Below are 18,669 nucleotides of genomic sequence, written 5' to 3' on the forward strand. Positions count from 1 at the left end.
TTATCAAAATATTGAAACATTAAAGATAAAATTTTTAAGTTTGTTATCGGTTGTAAAAATCAGTTTGAATCGTCAATATTAATAAATTCGTGTTCCGATTCAAACTCATCGTCGTCGTTGCTTTGGTTATCTTCTTCTAATACATTTAATGTAAATTCAGAGCGCATAACCATACTGGATAATTTTGACGTTAGATAAACTTTTTTCAATAATGCTTTTGTATTCAAATCATGAATATACAAATACCTATCTAAATTAGCACTAACTATATACTGATCTGTTTTATTAACAGCGACACCAGTTACTGCACCGACTGGACCCTTGTATGTATTTAACACTCTACCACACTTTCGTAAATCTACCATATTTATTCTGCCTTTACCACTTCCACAAATAATTTGTTTATCTTGCGAACAAGTTGATATTTTTGTTAAAGATTCTTCTTTAATTTCTAAATTAATAACAGGCCTTCTCTGAGCTTTTGTATCATACACACGTATGAAACCGTATTTACCAACCGTAACTATTTCCTTATTATTAGATAGAAAATGTAAATCGTTAATACTAATTGGAACTCTCAATTGCAACCAATCGTGAGAGACATTTTTTGCAGTAAAAATGCTGATTTTTTTCTCCAAGTCAAATAATTTTAGAGGATTTTCTAGACCTCCAGTGCCAATAATATTTGAACGAACATTAGCTTTTTTCATACAAAGCAAATTTTCACCAGCATTCAATATATATTCCTTATCTTCTTCATTATTTCTCCATAATTTAATATGACCAGATTGAACTGCAGTTAAGATTTCTTCTTTATACCTTGATATTCCAGTAATATTTCCTTCGCCAATATCACAAACAAATGACAATTTAAATGTTTCATTTACTGTATCATACACCTTGACACTTCTAATTCCTTTAGATCCACATGCTAAAAGAATGTCCTTTTCTTCACTGTTTCCCCAAGTCATGTAGGTTACTTCATGATTATCGGTTATGGATAGTAAGTTTTGTATATTTTTCATCACACATGATTTAGATGTTACTTTAACACCTTTAAATGTACCTGATTTGGCACCGACAAAAACATTAAAATTGTCTTTGTAAGACATTTTGTAATAATAAAAAACAAAATATTCCACCAAGAATAGGTTATAACAAGTTCAAAACGTGATTCAAAAACATCGTGTTCGCATGGTCAATGGCTACAAGTGTTGTTATCATACAGTATGATCCATCTATGCTGTGTAGATATATATATATATATATATATATATATCTATATGTGTGTGGGCGTGTGTGCGCGTGCGTGCGGGTGTGTGTGTTCGCGCGTGCGTTCGTACGTGTGCTTAACTTCATGTAAAAAATCTCAAAGCAGGCCGTAAGCTTGTCGGCAACATTAATAATTAAATTTATTTAATTAAAAAGATGGATTTAATCATGTCTTTCGGACATCATGCTTGATTTTATAAAAATTCACATCAATTAATTCAACTAATTCAATCTCAATGTCATATAAATCCTTGTATTATTTTTTAGATTTACAATTTATATTTGCGTTATTATATTTTGATTCTATATAATACTGATTAAATGAAACAATATATAATCTTTGCTTTGGAAATTTAATCTTTTACATAGAATAATGCTGTTAGAAGAAATATTTATAAATCAAAAAACTTTATATTTTATTTATATTGCAAGAATATGGCGGTTAAAGTAGATACTTTAAATCATAAAGTTTATGTTAATTTTTATATTAACGTTAAATATATTATTTAATTATATAAAATTATATTTAAAAATAATGCAAATAAAATTTTTTTTTTTAATTATTTCATTGTATTTTAATAAATATAAGAAACTTTATTATAAGTTTTTTTCTGTTTTTTTTTTTTTTTTTTTTTTTTTTCAAATAGACATTGGTAAAAACATAGTTTGGAAATTACATTAAAGCTGATTATAGTCTGGAATTAGTATTGAAGTATATACAGTTTAATAAAAAATAATCCAACCTCGGAATCTATAATAATATCCGATTCCATGTTTATTAATGATGGGTGAATAAATGATTTATATTGGAAATATTTGTTATGTGGTTTTGTAGCTCAACATATTTATATTTAAAATTTATAAAGATGAGATCTTAAATAAATATAGGTCGTTTGAAATAATCGAATACGATAAATTCTTTCCATATGATTAATATAGAATAGTCAATGAAAGTAAAATAGAAAATGGTAAAATTATTTTTATCGATTTTTATTGGAAAGTGATTATTTATGATTTAAAGTGTCATAAGTGATAATTGTTGTTAATAAAATGAAAGAATCATTGTTATGGTTTCGACTTAAAAGAAAAAAGAAAAAAGAAAAAAATAGTAATCTGTAGTTACCTCTAAGTCTATATATAAAATTTGTGAAAAGGTATAATTTTAACGGTAAACAATATTAGCATAAAAATAAAACTATAAAAATAAAAATGACGATACAATGTTTAAAAGAAGAAATAACGGAAAATGCCGTATTTTTAATGTTTAAAGAAATGCTGAAAATAACTTAATGTTGGTCAAATGTAACAATTAATTAAATATATTATTTAAAATAGTCATTTAATCTCTAAATATATTTGAAACTGATAAATTCTGGCATTACCCGCGTTAACATATTTTAGTGTGTTTTACGGAACAAATATATCAGCGACTAACCTCACCTCCATTCGCGTCGTACAATTTATTAATACATTCGGTCGTTATATTACATATGCATATATTTATATATATATATATATATATATATATATATATATACCTGCGCACAGTTGACCTTTCAACGTAACGTGACGGGTATCCATGTTTATATATATATATATATAGAGAGAGAGAGAGAGAGAGAGAGAGAGAGAGGGGCTCTGCTAATACACGCAAACGCGCGCGCGCGCGCGCGCAAGGATAAACGCATATGCCTATTTATCTATACACATGCGTGCGTGCAGACATAGTAGTAGAAAAAGGCGAGGGCGGAGAATACAGTGCGTGTGCGTGTTTTTATTTCGATCCGATTCATTAAGTTCGCTGTGTGCGGTGGCGTCGCCCGTACAATTGGCCCTGTTATTATGTGAACGCGAGTATTATGCGTATAATTTTAAGTAAAAGTTTGTTTCGCGAGACGCATAACCGTGTATAATCGTGCGTGACCCTCTCAAAAGGTGTTGCGCCTTCGCCGAGAGGAACAATCTGAAAATAATAATAATGGCACGTTCGAAACATCGCGCGAGCGTCGACGTCTGTGCCGATTGCGGCTCTCCTGGTGAGTCTTTTTTTTTCGTCCGATATCAATGATTTTAAACTTTACCGAGAGTGGGTAGGCGATGAAAATGAAAGTGACTTAAGTGGCCTTTTAAATGAGAGCTCAAACCACAATGATTCATCTCCTACCGATGGCTGATGGAAATAGCTTTCAGTTTTTGTTTCATATCTTTAAAATTTAAGCACTGGCTTCTTATTCATAAACATAATTCCAATTTATCCTAATAATATTTTGCCGATAATGCGTTTATTAAAGTTGTGGGGCAATCAAAGGAGTCTTAATGTGTTTTTTTTTCCTTTTGTTTTTTTAATGATTTTATTTAGAGCCAGCATGGGCTTCTGTAAACAGAGCTATTTTACTTTGTGACGAGTGCTGCAGTATACATAGAAGCTTAGGAAGACATGTTTCATATATCAAATCATTGACAAAAGGAGTTTGGAGCACAAATATGTTAAACGTATGTAATTGTCATTTTATGCGATTAAAGTGAGAAATTAATGTTATAATTAATTTTATAAATCTTATATATTATAAGCCTCATTAATCATGCTTATCTCTCTTTATTTTCAATCGAGCATTTTAAATAATGTACAAGTTATGTTTATATTATGTATAATGTTATTTGTAATATAAATCTTTATTATTGAATGAAGATTAGTTTAAAAATACTAAAGTTTAAATGTACATCTATCTACCTTTGAGATTTAATCAATAATTGATAAAACTTATGGAATCAATACATTAAACAGACTTGTATAATAATTCATGGTTAAATATTTAATTTCATAATTAATTTTTTATTTTGTATTACGTAAAATGTTTGGATCAGTTTAACATTGACATTTACTAGGATTACAAAATAATATTCATTTTTTAACCCGAATATAACAATAATATATATTATGTTAATCAATTTGTTAAAAAAAAAAAAAAAAAAACACAATTCTTTTCTCATTTTTTTCTTCTTTCTATTATTTTTCAAGTTATTGATTTAATTTTTATAGATGGTTCGAACTTTAAATGATAATGGAGCCAACAGTATTTGGGAGCATTCTCTTTTAGATCCCAGTAATTCTAAATTTAGCAGAAGAAAACCTCAGCCAAAAGATCCATTACAGTTAGTAATTTATATTTTTTATCTGAATTATATCATTTTGCTAGTTAAAGTAAATTTTTGGCACATGCACGATTACTTGTATGTTTCTATAAATTTTAGTCCCGTAAAAGCAGATTTCATTAAAACAAAACATCAAGAATTAAAATTTGTTTTACGGTCGTGTAAGGAAGAGTCTTGTAGCGAAGAGGAACTAAGCAGACAATTGCACAGCAGCGTTCGCACAGGAAATTTAGAAACATCTTTACGCCTTCTTGCACAGGGGGCCAATGCAAATTATTTTTATAAGGTACTGCAATAATTTTTCTTAACGAAGTAATATTAAATATCATACAATTGCATTAAAATTACATATGCAGGCTAGTGTCCATTTATGATCGGATGTATAGAAATTTTATATAGCTTATGGACGATGTAAAAATAACGATAAATTAATTTTGGTCCATTGAAACGAATGATTCGTGCCAGAAGTATGGATCGGGTGTGAGATTGAAATAATTTCAATTTTACAATTTTTCTGATTTTCATAACTATTATGAAAAGCTTATTTCTTTTTTGTTAATGCAAGAATGGAGATTACAATTGGTTTTTTAAATTGAAGGAAAAAGGCACTATGCCCCTGCACGTTGCGGCCAGAGCGGGTCAAGCTCTTCAGTTGGAGCTACTCGTAGCCAACGGAGGCAATCCAAGTATAGTAGACTCAAATGGACAGACTCCGGCTGAAGTGGCAAAGTAAATTAGCTAATTTTCATACAATTATTCGTTTAATTGATAAGAATCAATTACTTCGATGAAAATGAATATTGTGTTTCTTTTAGGCTGGCAGGCCATTTAGATTTGGCAGAAAGACTTATAGAGTGCATGTACGAAGTTACGGATAAGTTGACCTACTTTCTCTGTAATCAAAAACCTGATCATAAGTCTGGTGAGCATCTGATCATTCCTGAGTGGGCCGCTACTTTGGAGAGAAGCGAATTAGCTTTTGAAGCAAGAAACAAATTACAAATGGTAATAACCAGCTTATTTTATTCCATAAGCGGAACGAATAAAATATCTAGCCTACAATCTTTCATTAATAATTTCACGAATTCAATTATTATATAATTTAATAAATTATTAAATATACTTTCAGTTGTCAAATCATTTATTGGAAGAGCTCGCATCCGATGTTTATGATGAAGTTGATCGTAGAGAAACGGATGCCAGTAAGTAAAGCTCTCATAGTACTAATCTTGTAGGAGCGAAGATGAAAATCTAAAGTAAAATTTTTTATCTCAATTCATTTAAGAAAATGCGCAATTCAATATGTGAAATGTCGTTCTTTGCTTTACCCATGTACATATCAATTTCACTTATAAAATGAGATTTATTTTATTTCATTGTCATTATCATTAAAACTCATTAGAAACTTTGTTAGGATAAAGATCGTGCTACCTAGTGATCATGTTTAAATGTTATTAATGTGCATGAACTTTTCCAAATGCTATTCTTAAGGAGAGGTAAGTAAAAAATTTGAATTTCGCCAATGCGAGCATTTGATTGTTTAGCTTTGTTGTTAGCTACGTGCGATGTAGAAAGAGAGTATCAGCAACATGCAATCATTTCAATAATCAATCAGTCATTGAAAATTCAGCTTTAAATAGAAATTATCAAATTATTATGAAGCACCATTAATGCGAATGTCTCACGCAGAATTTATTGCATTCATATTGACTTTTATTTTCACTTTTATTTTTATATTTTATTTTATATTTTTATTTTACGATAGCATGACGTGATTAATTTTCATCACAAAACTTTATTAGCGCCTTAAAGTGTAACTGCACTGAATCTGTAAAAATTTAAGCATACATGAAATTAATAGAAATTTATTATTAGTTTGGCTATCATCCGCAACTCTTCCCGAAAGGTGTATAGTACCATTTCTACCCATTCACCCTCAACTTTCTTCTACGCGCAATCAAGGCCGTCAGAAATTAGCAAGATTCACTCCCAAAGAATTCGCCACACTCATTATTGATATTCTCACCGAAGTTGGTCACAGGCACACCGTGGCTAATAGTACGCCTTTACAGGGTAAATAATATGGCATTACAGATTATAGATCACAATAAATATCAAAACGAACTCTAATAATCATTTTTATTTATATCATTTAGATCCCGTCGTCTCCACATTGCGTAAAGAGCAAGTAGGAAAGTATGGATCGCAGATGTCGGATGATGAACCTCTGTACGACAGCGTTGCCTCGGACGATGATTACGCGGCTCTCGCAACGGATAGCACAGCTCGATTACCTTCCTCAATGATGACCGATAACGAAGTAAGCTAATGATCGTAATATAACTTTTTATAAAAGAGATAGAGCATTAACATTCGAGTACGAAGAAGACCAGTCGTTTGATCATTGACATTACGCTTGATTACGCTTGATAACATGAACTTGAAGGTGCCAACGTTTAAACAACGATTAAGGAGTCTACCCAGGGTGTGGCTTCTCTGTAAGCGGTGTTTCTAGGCAAGTTTGACCGATTCAAAATGTCTGTGCATGAGCCACTATGAGACGGGAATTAATTTACCAAATATCGTTTAAAAGATAGTTTAAAATATATCTTTCATACGTGCCAGTCCTATTTATTATAATTTTTTTAAATCATTGTCCCACCGATGGCCATATGTAAATTTTCAACGCACAATGCTAGAGCTGTACAAGAATTTTATAAACAGTAGCTATTGTGTCGATTATGCGTTAAAGTTAAATTTAATTTATATTATCCCCTAAATGTGAATAATTGTAAGATAAAAAATTTGCCAAGAAATTAACTTATTATGTATATTGAAATACGATTTTTTTTTTTTTTTTTTTTTTTTTTTTTTTTTTTTTTTTTTTTATTCATTTACATGTTTATCGTAAATAATGAATAATTTGTTGTTTTATTTGTTTTAGATGCATTTAATCGTTTCAAGCATTAAATTCAAATAAAATTTATATTAAGAGTTATTCTAAAATACTTCAATCTTTGAATAATTGTCAAACATTTTCACTCGCTATAAAAATTCTTTCGTACAACATGTTGAAGCTCATTTGATACACATATATGTATATATCGAATCCGATCGTTTCTACATTACATTGAAGTAAAATACACCTTTATTAATCTCCAAAATACGTAATTAGTAAAAGTTTGCGGGAAACCCTTGATGCTTTTTGCAGAAGGCATTGGCCCCAATGGCAAAAGGCTTGCCATCGGTTGTCGAAGTCTTAAAGAAACAACTGACATTATCCGAATCAACAGCAAGAGATCTCAGGGAGGAAGTTCGACGCCTTCAAACAACTGTTGAACAGTTAATGCTAGAAAATCGAGAATTAAAAAGCACGATTCAAGTAAATATGTCTACAAGCATTTCGCGAAAATGATTCAGATTTAATGATATATCGCGCGTGTGTTTATTCAAATGTTTGCTTTAGGCTCAAACCAAAGTCAAAGCACCGCCAGAAAGAATAATAAATGGTCATATCGAGGAGCATGACCCTGAATTAGAACCAGTTCTAGATATTAAGGCTTATTCGACGCCGATCAAAAACTGTCAACGACCAGCATCAATGTACGAAACTCGAGAGGGTCTCAGAAAACCACCAAGCTTTATGAATCAAGTAGGTTTTTTAGTTTGTTCGTGAATATTTAAAAGAAAAATTAATTATCTATAAGTTGTTAATAAACGATGCTTGCACTTAGCTGGATAACTAATGAAAAATCTACGAAAGCGCCGAGCCTTTCGTTGTAAGCTTAACTTTTATAGAGAGTACTGGATGCAGCAGGATGTGAAAAAGAAATTATGAAAGGCATTTGTAAGTCATGTAGAAAGGGCTTTGTTAAAATTCAAAGAGTACTTTTTACATTCCAGACGAAAAGAGAGTCGGAAGGACTGCCGCGACCTTGCACGACGCAGGGTTTGTGGGAATGCGGAGCGTCTAGTCTGCCGCCGAGCGAGGAAGTGACGAGGCGAACCGAGCAGGTCACGAGGCGTATACAGGAGTTGTGGATGGCAATGCAGGATCCGGCCCATAGGGAGGCCTTCGTCCCCTGTGCTGAGCGCATTCGCGTTGCCGTCGCCGAGCTCGCCGCCATTTTCCCCCAGGTACGTTATTTCTTCATAGATGCGGCTCATCAGCATCAGCATAATACTTATGTACGACTACCTTTTGCAACTATGGCCGATATAATACATAATTTATTCTTAATAATTTTATCGGCACGTTTGTATTTTATATATCAGTTAAAAATAGAAAATAATAGGCTATGAAAAAAAAAAAAAAAAAAAGAAATCATTTTATTCTATAATTCGTATATTTAACCAAAAAAAATTAACAATAACATAATTTATTATTATTATAACGCTTGGAGTCCCTTTTATAATATCAGCGAATACCGAAAAAAAAAAAAAAAATTTTCATATACATACAAATATTGATATAAGTAATCATATATTAATAATATATTTACTAAAAATTTTATCTTGTAAAATTTACGATACATCTGTTGTACCACCTTTTCTACTTTTAATAATAAATTAAAATGATAAATTGATTTAACATTGCAATTTATGTTTAAAATTCGTCGCAATTTTAAACGTTTATATTAACAAATAAAAAAAAAAGAAGAAAAAAAAAATGAAAATAAATTCAAGTCAATTAGAACTGCTTTGTATTTGCTTTATACTTAAATTTGTTATTTATTCAAAATCACTTAATTCATAATTATTTTTCTTTATCATTTATAGATAATTAAAATCTCTTATATATATATATATATATATATATATATATATTTAAAAAATTATATTATAAAATATTTCTTTTTAACTCGAAACGTTCAAAAACTATATAAAATTTCCTGTTTACTGTTAATTTATAAAATCTTTTTTCAGAACTCTATCGTTGATTAATAATGCTCTATAATTAAAAAACAATAAATTAGGTTAATTTAAATATTAAAAATATTTTAATAGAATTGTTAATAGAAAATAGCTTTTAAAGTCTTGCAATAAGTAAATTTAATGTATATGCACACACTATATACATATATACACATATACTTTTGAATATTCGTAGAAAAATTTATACTTTTTATTTATAATTAGATATTTAATTCAATGAATTAATGTAAAAAATTTTCCCATATAATAAGAAAGTTGACTTCTGCAAAATATAAACTCCGTACGATAAGGCTTTTTTTAACATTTCTATATTATTTTTAAGCTATAACATGAAAATATATATACTAAATTTTGAAGCTAATTAAAAAAAAAAAATAATAATAAATAAAAAATAAATAATTAATAAATAAAAGGAAAGTCGTAAGGATTTTTATCCTCGATTTGTCGATTGAACTGTTGTTCCTGGAAATCCTGGAAAACTGGCGTGAAGTATGAAATATTTCAAATTTACAAAAGTTTCGAGTCGAATTACCTTTAGTTTATTTGGCTCGATATGTTTCTCAGGCATTTTCTACGAACAATACGTCATTCGGGTTTTCACAGATTTTCTTGCGTAAATGTATATTCTTAATTCATTCCGACCTACATACATTTTGCTGTATAATAATTATAGATAAAATAACAAGCCCACGGTGAATATGAAATTTAAGATCAATGATATTATGAGCATATTTAATAAATAATTCTAAGAAACTGAAAATATAATTTTACGTCTCGGAAAATTTTTTACAGTTTCACTGTAAATATTAAAATTAATTCATTAAATAAAATAAAATCTGTAGGATAGAAAAATTAAATAAAAGCATAATTTTATTAATATTATTGGGATTTATCTTTTAGAATAAGTTGGAAAAAAAAATTTTTTTTAATTATGTAACGCCTAATCGATTAATTAAGAGTATTTGTTATTTCATTGGCTATTAGCAATCGATCGTGTATGGATAAAAAATTAATAAAATACGATTTACCCGGATTAGCCAAACATTGATATTATCAATACCTGGCAGGCATCGAGGATAATCGATATCGTAGATATTATTCGTGAAACGAGTGTACGCAAACTTAGAGGAATGAATTTTTTTTTTTTTTTTTTTTTTTTTTTTTTTTTTTGCAGAATCCAGTCGATGACAACATTAGATCCGCATTACGGCAACTCAATGGTAATACGGGTAGATTACAAGCGGAGTGCACTGCCCTTCAAAGATGTACCAGTGATATAGATCATATGGATCTCTGCCTTCAACAAGTTCGTTCCAGTGCCTACGACATTGCCAAAGCCACCAAGCTCCTTGTCACGCAGTTTCAAATATCATAATTATTAATGGATTACTCGCATTATAATCGGCATTATTGTCTCCTACACACTGCCACGGTCTCGCAATGAAGTTTACAATTTTATTTTGAATCGGATTTAATTTATAGAAGTTTTACGGTTGTCGAACTCCATTGCGCATCGTATGTATTGTTACAATGCGCGTAGGTGCCTATGTACTTACGCGCGCAGATATTAATCGGGAGGATTGTACGAAGCTTTACCGAGTCGTTAATATTAATGTAATACAGTACCCGTGCTTCAATAGAACATTTTATGGCTTTTATCCACTATAGAATCATTAAAGTGGACGAGTTTCCAAATTATTACTCTATTGGACTAACTGTATTCTGTAAATATTTGTGTATATTCATTGAGAGAAATATTTTTTATTAGGATCAAAGACGACTTATTGATCGTAATTTGTTATAACCAGTTGCCTGCTGAAGGTATCACCAAGACTGAATCAATATTTTCTTAATCATCATTTTCGTATTGTTTTTCTCATTATCTCCGCCTTCAATGCCAAGATTATCGAGATTTTCGATGGAGTATTTAAACAAAAACAAAAAGAAAAAAGAAAAAAAAAAAATTAAAATCGATTTGTTTCGAATTTTATATTACTTTTTTTTTTTATTTTAATTATTAAATATAATTATTTGTGCAATATAAAGCGTACCGCGTTCCATTAATACTCTGTGTCGGCGTTTTTCAATATTTCTTTTTTTTCTCTCGCGACCAATCAATTGTACCATAATTACTAGCAAATTATTTTACTGATTATTGCATTTGATATGCAAAACTACGTATCTCTTTAATTGGTGCTATATCGACCAAATTGGTCCCTGTAAAAATGTTAATCGTTAATTGTTGAAAGTTTAATCGAACACCCAAAAAAATCTGCCATTTAACGCGAACCTTAAAAAGTATGTACGTTTGCATGACAAATAAAATCATCTAACGATTTACAATAAACATACTGATATTATTAACATAATGTTCAAATAATATTGTATGAAATATTTATCACGTGTGTGCATCGTGTTTTTATTATATTAACTTGCATTATATTCGGTATATCATTTTATTTGTACAGTTATATATTTAAACAAGTTAATGCTATCTACTTTAATACCAAATTAAACAAACCTTAGTTATAATTTCAATCGTTTTATGTATTTACATTCGTTTTACTCACACTTATATGTACTTGTACGTACAAAATAATATACAGTATATTATGACAATAAAAAAAAAAAAAAAAAAAAAAATAAAAAAAAATTTCTTCAATATATGGCGTTTATTTAATTTTATTTATTTTAATTATAAACAAATGAACGATGGTTTTACAGTAACCTAAAAATTGATTTTTCGAGTATCCCAATTTTCGAAATAACTAGCTATTAAAATAATTTTATTATCTAACCGACGATCATATTTGTTGCATTAATTTCATCAAGAGGCAAGTATGGCAAATAATGAAGGGCGCGAAGAGACAGAAAATATGTTCACTTACGCTTACTGTAAGGTAAGCGAGGGACAAAAAATTGTTTAAAATAAAACTTTTTTTTTTTTTATGATTATTTTAATAACAATGTAGGGATTATTTAATTTCCTCGGGTCTTATGGGCCTCCATTAATATTAACGCAACTATTTATTTCTAATTTGCTACATACCATTTCAACTTGATAACAAAATTAAATAAATAAATAAATAATTCCAACTAATAATGGTACTTTGAATTTTTCGGCAACGATTACTAATTATTAATTGCATTTGAATGTAATGTAATGTAATGTATGAATAGTCCAGCTCATCCAGATAAAAGTATGTATTAATTATCATTGGCGTTAGAAAACTGACATGCAAGATGATTTGAAGTATGAAGCTATGGAAGTGACAGTGACCGCAGTGGAGAAATACGCGGACAGTTACGAGACCGCCGCGCGCATGGTTAAAGATAACTTGGACAAGAAATTCGGCGCACCTTTCAACGTCATCATCGGCGAGGCCTACAGCTTCTGCGTCACGTATCAGGAAAAGTCAATGTTGCTTATGTACACAAACGGGAATGTCGCGGCGCTCATCTGGCGTACAGTCAGCAGCTTCGGTTGAAGATATTATTAAGCGTTCTTATTGTCATGAGATAAAGCAGAAAAACAAAAATAAAACAAACAAACAAAAATGGTGTATGAAATACGAGATTTATTGAATAATTATGTTTATATACACACACTCTTTGTACGATTAGCTTTATGCACTCGTTTAGTTGTTGAATTATTGTTGTTTCATATAGATTTCATATAGATTTTTATGTTACATGAAATTTCCCGAAAGTTTTTAATAATTTTATTGACAATATGTTATATCGTTGGGTTCCCCTCAATGTATCATTTAAGAATAAGGAGAATAATCGTTACTGAGTTTAATGATACAAGTTATGCTTACTTGTACATAAAAAAAAGATCCATTTGAGATTCGTTTATCTCTTAAATTGTTTATACCTTCTAAATTTAAAAAAAAAAAAAAAATTTTATCTCCTATTTTTTCTTCAGTCCACTTGAAATAATTTATTTTATTAAGGCATTCATTTTTTTTTTTTTTTATTTGTCCGAACGATTTGGTAATTACTATAATTTACCTCTTTTTCTTCTTCTTTTTATATGTTTTTATCATTATTTAATCTGTGTAGTAAAATGTTGTATCGTTCATTTTTATTTATCATAAATAAAAGAAGGTTATTTTAAAAAAATTATTAGCGTAATTTTCAATCTTCGAAACGGAACTCTTTTGCAAACATATTTGCGAATATTAAAATTAAATGAAAGATTTACATTTTGTTATTGAATTATTATAATTATTTTCAAAATTATTATTTAATTCATCTTTTAATACTATTATTGTAGCGAATCAAATGACTATTTGAGATTATTTGAGATATTTGACAGTAAGTTGCAATTATGAATAGCACATAACTTTAAAACGTATCGTTTATAATTCTTCAATTCGGAGCAAATAAATAAATAAATAAATAAATCATTGTTTTAGCAATATAATAATCGATAATACTATATAATAGTGTGTTTAACAGTTGGTAATAACGATTTAACTATTTACTTTACAAGATAGGTATAAAATAATCTCGTTTCACGTTAATATGTGATTATTATTTTTCAACGATATACGCGTATCTGTGCCATTTTTACTATTATATTGTTTAATTAATTATTAATTTTTCTACTCAAACAAACATTGTCACCAAGATTTTGAATATTTAAATATCAATTAGTTTAAGTAACGAGTATTCAGTAATTGCCGAATGCAATGTAAACGGAGATGGATTTTTATCTATAATCATTCATATGGAATTACATTAATATTCTTGTCATATCGTCAATGGTGACATAAAAAATCTGAACAAAAAACTCGCCCATCAGATTGAAAAATTATTAATGCAAAACTATATGGACATTTAGCCGTAGGAGCACCGAAGCAAAATATTCATTTGAATTTTTAATATTCCTCCTGAAATCAAAACTTGAGACGAACATATAGAATTAAAGTCATCGCTCTATTTATATCATCGCTACTTCTCCCCTTACTTTCTCGTTGTTTTTTTTTTTTTTTTTTTTTTTTTTTTTTTTTTTTATATCTATTTTAAAAGTTGCATTATATAGAGAATGTCAAGGCCTTGTTATAAAGTTAAAAACCATCAAATTTGGTTTTAGTTTCATACGAATCTACGTATTTCTTAAAAGCTATTCTTGTCATATTAGTATGCGTAATCATTAACAGGATAAAAAAAAATATTCAAATGCAAACAATAACAATATAGAAATATCCGTTACGCGAATAAAAAGTTATCGTCTCAATACTGATAGGTTTGTCAATTTTCGGCTTATTGAAATATACCAGTTGGTCAGGTTGTTCCGCTTACGCGGATTTCCATATGCAGATGGCAAGATTGCCAGCGCAGTACATGTAAAGGAGGTGCTTGAGTTGATAGGTTATCTCGAAACCGTAGCCTTCGCCGACGACGGTGTGCCAGGAGGCGCCGAATCTCTTATCCATCGTCTCCTTGATCATGCGGGAGACGGATTCGTAGTTGTCCGCGTATTTTTCCGCTGCCGTTACGCAAAGCTCCATCGCTTCCTGCTTCATCTCGTCCGTCATGTCGCATTTCTGCAGTTTAAAAATATATATATATATATATGCGTTACTTTATTAGAATTAATTTCCCATTATTGTAATCGATATTTTATCTACACAAGCAACACATTCGACAGTTCGACATTTTTTTTGTAATCATCAGAACCATGAACGCTTTTTTTTTTTTTTTTTTTTTTTTTTTTTTTTTTTTTTGTCCATTTTAAGTGAATTTTATATATGAAATGTAAATATGCAAAACATGGCCAATATAAAATGATCGAGTCGATATAATAATCATATGATTTATATCCATAGTATTCGATTTGATTTTTGTTCATCATATAACTATTATGATTCTCACGCAACGACAAACTTTATTTGTTTTTCATTTCAAATTGAAAAATAATAAAAATCATCCAAAACGATATATTATTAAATAATAATATAGTTTCTTAACTTTTCACTTCTGGAAATCATACATACAAGATTTCTTATTATTTCAATAATTACAAAATAATAAAATTTTCAATATTATTATAATTTGAGAATATGTATTCGATCGTTTTAGATTAATTCTTCGACAATTTTACTTTTACAGTTTGATAATTTTATAACATTAAACGTCATTGTAACTTTCGTTGTAAAAATTCAACGATTAATTTGCAAATGTTATAGTGTCTTGTTCCAAATAAAATTCTTTTAATGTTAAAGTATAAAGTTTTAGCTTTGCTATTAACTCTGCTCATACAGATTAAAAGCCGTCTTTTTACTAATATTATTCGATAATTTATTTATAAATTCGCTGACTATTGTTACTTTAACGCTCTCAAATAAAATGAAAAGTATTTGTAATTTAAATTCTTATTATTCTATATTTATAATATTCCAAAACATTATTGCACCTTAAAATTATGTTAATTCATTAATGTTTCTAAGCAGATCTAAAATTACACATAATTATATTGTGAAAGGGATAATCTTTTAATCGAATTGGATACAATTTGTAGCTAAAAATTACAGAAGAAAATTTAACGATACATTATTCGATCAATTATTCTATAGTAACGTATCCAAACTTCTTACAACATCAATGACTATTCCGTGAAATACTAATTAATTAAACATTCTATAAAACAACACGATTGAATAAACGATGATTTAAATAAAATCAGATCGATTGTAATGTTTACGTGCCACTATTTCGATCCTATTTAATCCCTTGATTTCATTAGCTTTATCATTTTCAAAGTTAGTTAAATTGTTAATTGAAGATAAAAACAAAACAAAACAAAAAAAAAAAAAAAAACAAGAACAAAATAAATACAACTGATCGTTCGATTGTAATACAACACATAAGAATGATTATTCTTATTATGCTTAAAATTCCATATTTATTTTGATAATAATTATGGCGCGGCAGGTGGTCGAGTAGCTTCTCACATAATTGCCATTCGTATCGATTAAACAAATGCACGTGACTATAATGGATAAAATGGATAAAAACGAAAAAAAAAACAAAAAATAATTCGCATCCGCCCGATACGCTCTAACGCAATTACAAATCAATTTACCATTTCCTTTTTTTTTTTTTTTTTTTTCATATCCCTAATCGCGTACCCTCATCATCGACTCTAATCGTCGCAATCATTACGCTCGCTACCTTACGCATCCTACGCGCATCTCCAATCAAAATTTAATTCCCAAAGTGCATCTCTCCGTCAATGAGGAAAGCGCGTCTATTTATTGAATCGATAGGGCGGTTAACCGATGACTTGTCACGTCGCCACAACCACCGGAACAGGTAAGGACGTCGCGTTAAGGACCAAGTTCGCGCGCCATGTCCATCGATGCCCGTTAATGCTCGTCAACCCGAAGTGAAACACCTCGACGTTAAAACACACCCGAGACAGGACACACGCCGGACGTACGACTCGCGCGCACTCGACTCAGTGGTGTAAGCGCATCCTCGAGGACTCTCCCCCCCCCCTCTCTCTCTCTCTCTCTCTGAACTTTGTCAAACAGTAAATGGGACTCACCCGGCAGAGAGGATACGTGTGCAGAATCTTGATTACGTCGTCCTTCTTCACCTCGGCCATGGTCGCCTCGGGGACTCCTCTCCTCGTGGACCCGCCAGTCAGGAATAATCCCACTAGGTTGACCTAGCGGTTGCCCGTCCGCAGGCGCCGCGCGCGCCACCCACTCATAGCGGCCGCCACCATGGCGGGGTGAGAGGGTGTATCGGTATCCGAGGGGTGGCGAATTGATGACGGGGCTGATACGGGGGATGCGAGGCGCCGGCCGTGCCCTTATCGGGGTGGCAGTGAGTTTGGGGGTTCGATGCTTTTGTTGGCTTCCACGAATTACGCGTCTCTCGTCGGGACGAATTGTTGTTAGGGGTAGTGGAGTCATGTGGGCGACGATGATCAGCACTTTGTGCTCGCAGTGCGGGTTAGATGTATCGAATGTTTTATCGCTGGATATCGAAACTCGTCACTTAACTTCGACGATTGACGAGCAAGTTCCATTATTCGTATTTTCTCGTATTTTCGCGTTGCATAGCTCGGGAAACATTGATATACTGAAACACGATCTTGTTTACTGAGGTAAACAAAAAAAAAAAAAAAATCTAATATTTAAAATTGTATTCAAATCTCCAAACGCGATATTTGGGCTTAAAATCATCGCAAGGTTGGACTGAATTAGAGATGTTTTTGTTTTATTCTATTTATGTTGTTAGCGTGATATTCCTTACTCGTGTCTTAGCATAAGTATGACGTCAAAGATTAAGATACATTAATATTGTATTGTTATAAAAGCCTAATATCGCGTAATACGATTGAGAAAAGTAATTGGCGATGCAGCAAAATTATTATAGTCATCTACATTGTTAATTGGACTTGCTCTCGTATTTCCTGGATTCGATTACGCATACGCAGATCCTTATTCCTTGGTTCTCACGAAACGTTAACTGGCGAATATTTCTCGGCCGCTTCTTGCTCGAGAATAGTGTAGAATAACGGATTCGTTAATTATTCATTGTACGTCATTCGTCGTGTCGTGTTTAAGCTTTATTATTATGAGAGACGATTATATATAAATAGAAGAGTCTTTATAATTGTATGAAAATATATCAACAAACTACTCCTCGATTAATCCACATTAAAGTATAAAGTTTATTCTTATTATTCAATTTGCATATTATTTACAACGTCAATATCGATCCTCTGAAAATATAAAAAAAAAAAATAAAATATTTTGAAATCTTATATATTATGCAATTTATTATGCATTTAATATTTTTTAAATATATATTATGCACATGATATTAAAAAGTTGTGTAAATTTATCAATTTTATAAATAAGATATGTCACAATGACATACACATAGTTTCAAAACAAAATTAATTAAAGCTTATTCTTCAAAATATTTCACAATATTCACCCTTAAATTGGTGGATAAATTGCAATTAAAATTAAAATTAAAATTAAAATTCGAACGTAGTACACATTTTGTTTATACTTATTTACTTATATTATATTATTCTAATAAATTAATATCTATAAATCTTATATCAATGATATATGTATATAAAATCTCACAATATTCCGAAGAAAGTGTGAATTTTATACGTTTCACAACTTTTTCTCTAATCACATTTCAAAATACTTCGAATCAATCCATTCATCCGCAAAATTCTTCTCTTATAAAATATTTTCATTATTATAAAACAACTGTAGAAATTTTACATAAATCTATCTAAAAAATGCTTCATTTTACAATATATCT

The 18,669-nt window shown here is 30.2% G+C and overlaps 4 protein-coding genes across 4 annotated transcripts; 2 read left to right on the forward strand and 2 right to left on the reverse strand.

The window, feature by feature from the left end:
* Nucleotides 1-26: 26 nt before the first annotated feature.
* On the reverse strand, nucleotides 27-1,185 carry l(2)k09848 (WD repeat domain 74 lethal (2) k09848). The gene has a single exon (XM_011505103.1). The coding sequence runs from the start codon at nucleotides 1,110-1,112 to the stop codon at nucleotides 60-62; it is 1,053 nt and encodes a 350-aa protein (XP_011503405.1). The 5' UTR covers nucleotides 1,113-1,185; the 3' UTR covers nucleotides 27-59.
* A 1,805-nt stretch (nucleotides 1,186-2,990) lies between these two features.
* Git (ARF GTPase-activating protein GIT1) lies at nucleotides 2,991-11,287 on the forward strand. Its single transcript, XM_011505104.1, has 13 exons — nucleotides 2,991-3,308; nucleotides 3,632-3,765; nucleotides 4,313-4,425; nucleotides 4,525-4,711; nucleotides 5,024-5,154; nucleotides 5,241-5,430; nucleotides 5,555-5,627; nucleotides 6,301-6,498; nucleotides 6,582-6,745; nucleotides 7,637-7,807; nucleotides 7,892-8,077; nucleotides 8,329-8,562; nucleotides 10,535-11,287. The coding sequence occupies exons 1-13, from the start codon at nucleotides 3,251-3,253 to the stop codon at nucleotides 10,733-10,735; spliced, it is 2,040 nt and encodes a 679-aa protein (XP_011503406.1). The 5' UTR covers nucleotides 2,991-3,250; the 3' UTR covers nucleotides 10,736-11,287.
* An 883-nt stretch (nucleotides 11,288-12,170) lies between these two features.
* Nucleotides 12,171-12,893, forward strand: LOC105366604 (dynein light chain 4, axonemal-like). Its single transcript, XM_011505105.1, has 2 exons — nucleotides 12,171-12,260; nucleotides 12,588-12,893. The coding sequence occupies exons 1-2, from the start codon at nucleotides 12,201-12,203 to the stop codon at nucleotides 12,846-12,848; spliced, it is 321 nt and encodes a 106-aa protein (XP_011503407.1). The 5' UTR covers nucleotides 12,171-12,200; the 3' UTR covers nucleotides 12,849-12,893.
* Nucleotides 12,894-14,371: 1,478 nt separating this feature from the next.
* On the reverse strand, nucleotides 14,372-17,363 carry LOC105366607 (dynein light chain 4, axonemal-like). The gene is made up of 2 exons (XM_011505108.1): nucleotides 16,919-17,363; nucleotides 14,372-14,915 (listed from the first exon to the last, which is right to left on the reverse strand). Exons 1-2 carry the CDS (start codon nucleotides 16,976-16,978, stop codon nucleotides 14,667-14,669), a joined length of 309 nt encoding a protein of 102 aa, XP_011503410.1. The 5' UTR covers nucleotides 16,979-17,363; the 3' UTR covers nucleotides 14,372-14,666.
* Nucleotides 17,364-18,669: the final 1,306 nt, after the last annotated feature.

This window comes from Ceratosolen solmsi, unplaced genomic scaffold (genome assembly GCF_000503995.2).
Source record: "Ceratosolen solmsi marchali unplaced genomic scaffold, CerSol_1.0 scaffold16, whole genome shotgun sequence".
Classification (NCBI taxonomy): Eukaryota; Metazoa; Arthropoda; class Insecta; order Hymenoptera; family Agaonidae; genus Ceratosolen; species Ceratosolen solmsi.

Excerpts from the sequence above, each read along its gene's own strand:
- Git (XM_011505104.1), top strand. The coding sequence starts at position 3,251 with ATGGCACGTTCGAAACATCGCGCGAGCGTCGACGTCTGTGCCGATTGC. Across the intron at positions 6,499-6,581 it reads TAATAGTACGCCTTTACAGG|ATCCCGTCGTCTCCACATTG; the intron begins GTAAATAATATG and ends TATATCATTTAG. Across the intron at positions 6,746-7,636 it reads CAATGATGACCGATAACGAA|AAGGCATTGGCCCCAATGGC; the intron begins GTAAGCTAATGA and ends TGCTTTTTGCAG.
- LOC105366604 (XM_011505105.1), top strand. The coding sequence starts at position 12,201 with ATGGCAAATAATGAAGGGCGCGAAGAGACAGAAAATATGTTCACTTAC. Across the intron at positions 12,261-12,587 it reads TCACTTACGCTTACTGTAAG|AAAACTGACATGCAAGATGA; the intron begins GTAAGCGAGGGA and ends CATTGGCGTTAG.
- LOC105366607 (XM_011505108.1), bottom strand. The coding sequence starts at position 16,978 with ATGGCCGAGGTGAAGAAGGACGACGTAATCAAGATTCTGCACACGTAT. Across the intron at positions 14,916-16,918 it reads ACACGTATCCTCTCTGCCGG|AAATGCGACATGACGGACGA; the intron begins GTGAGTCCCATT and ends TTTAAACTGCAG.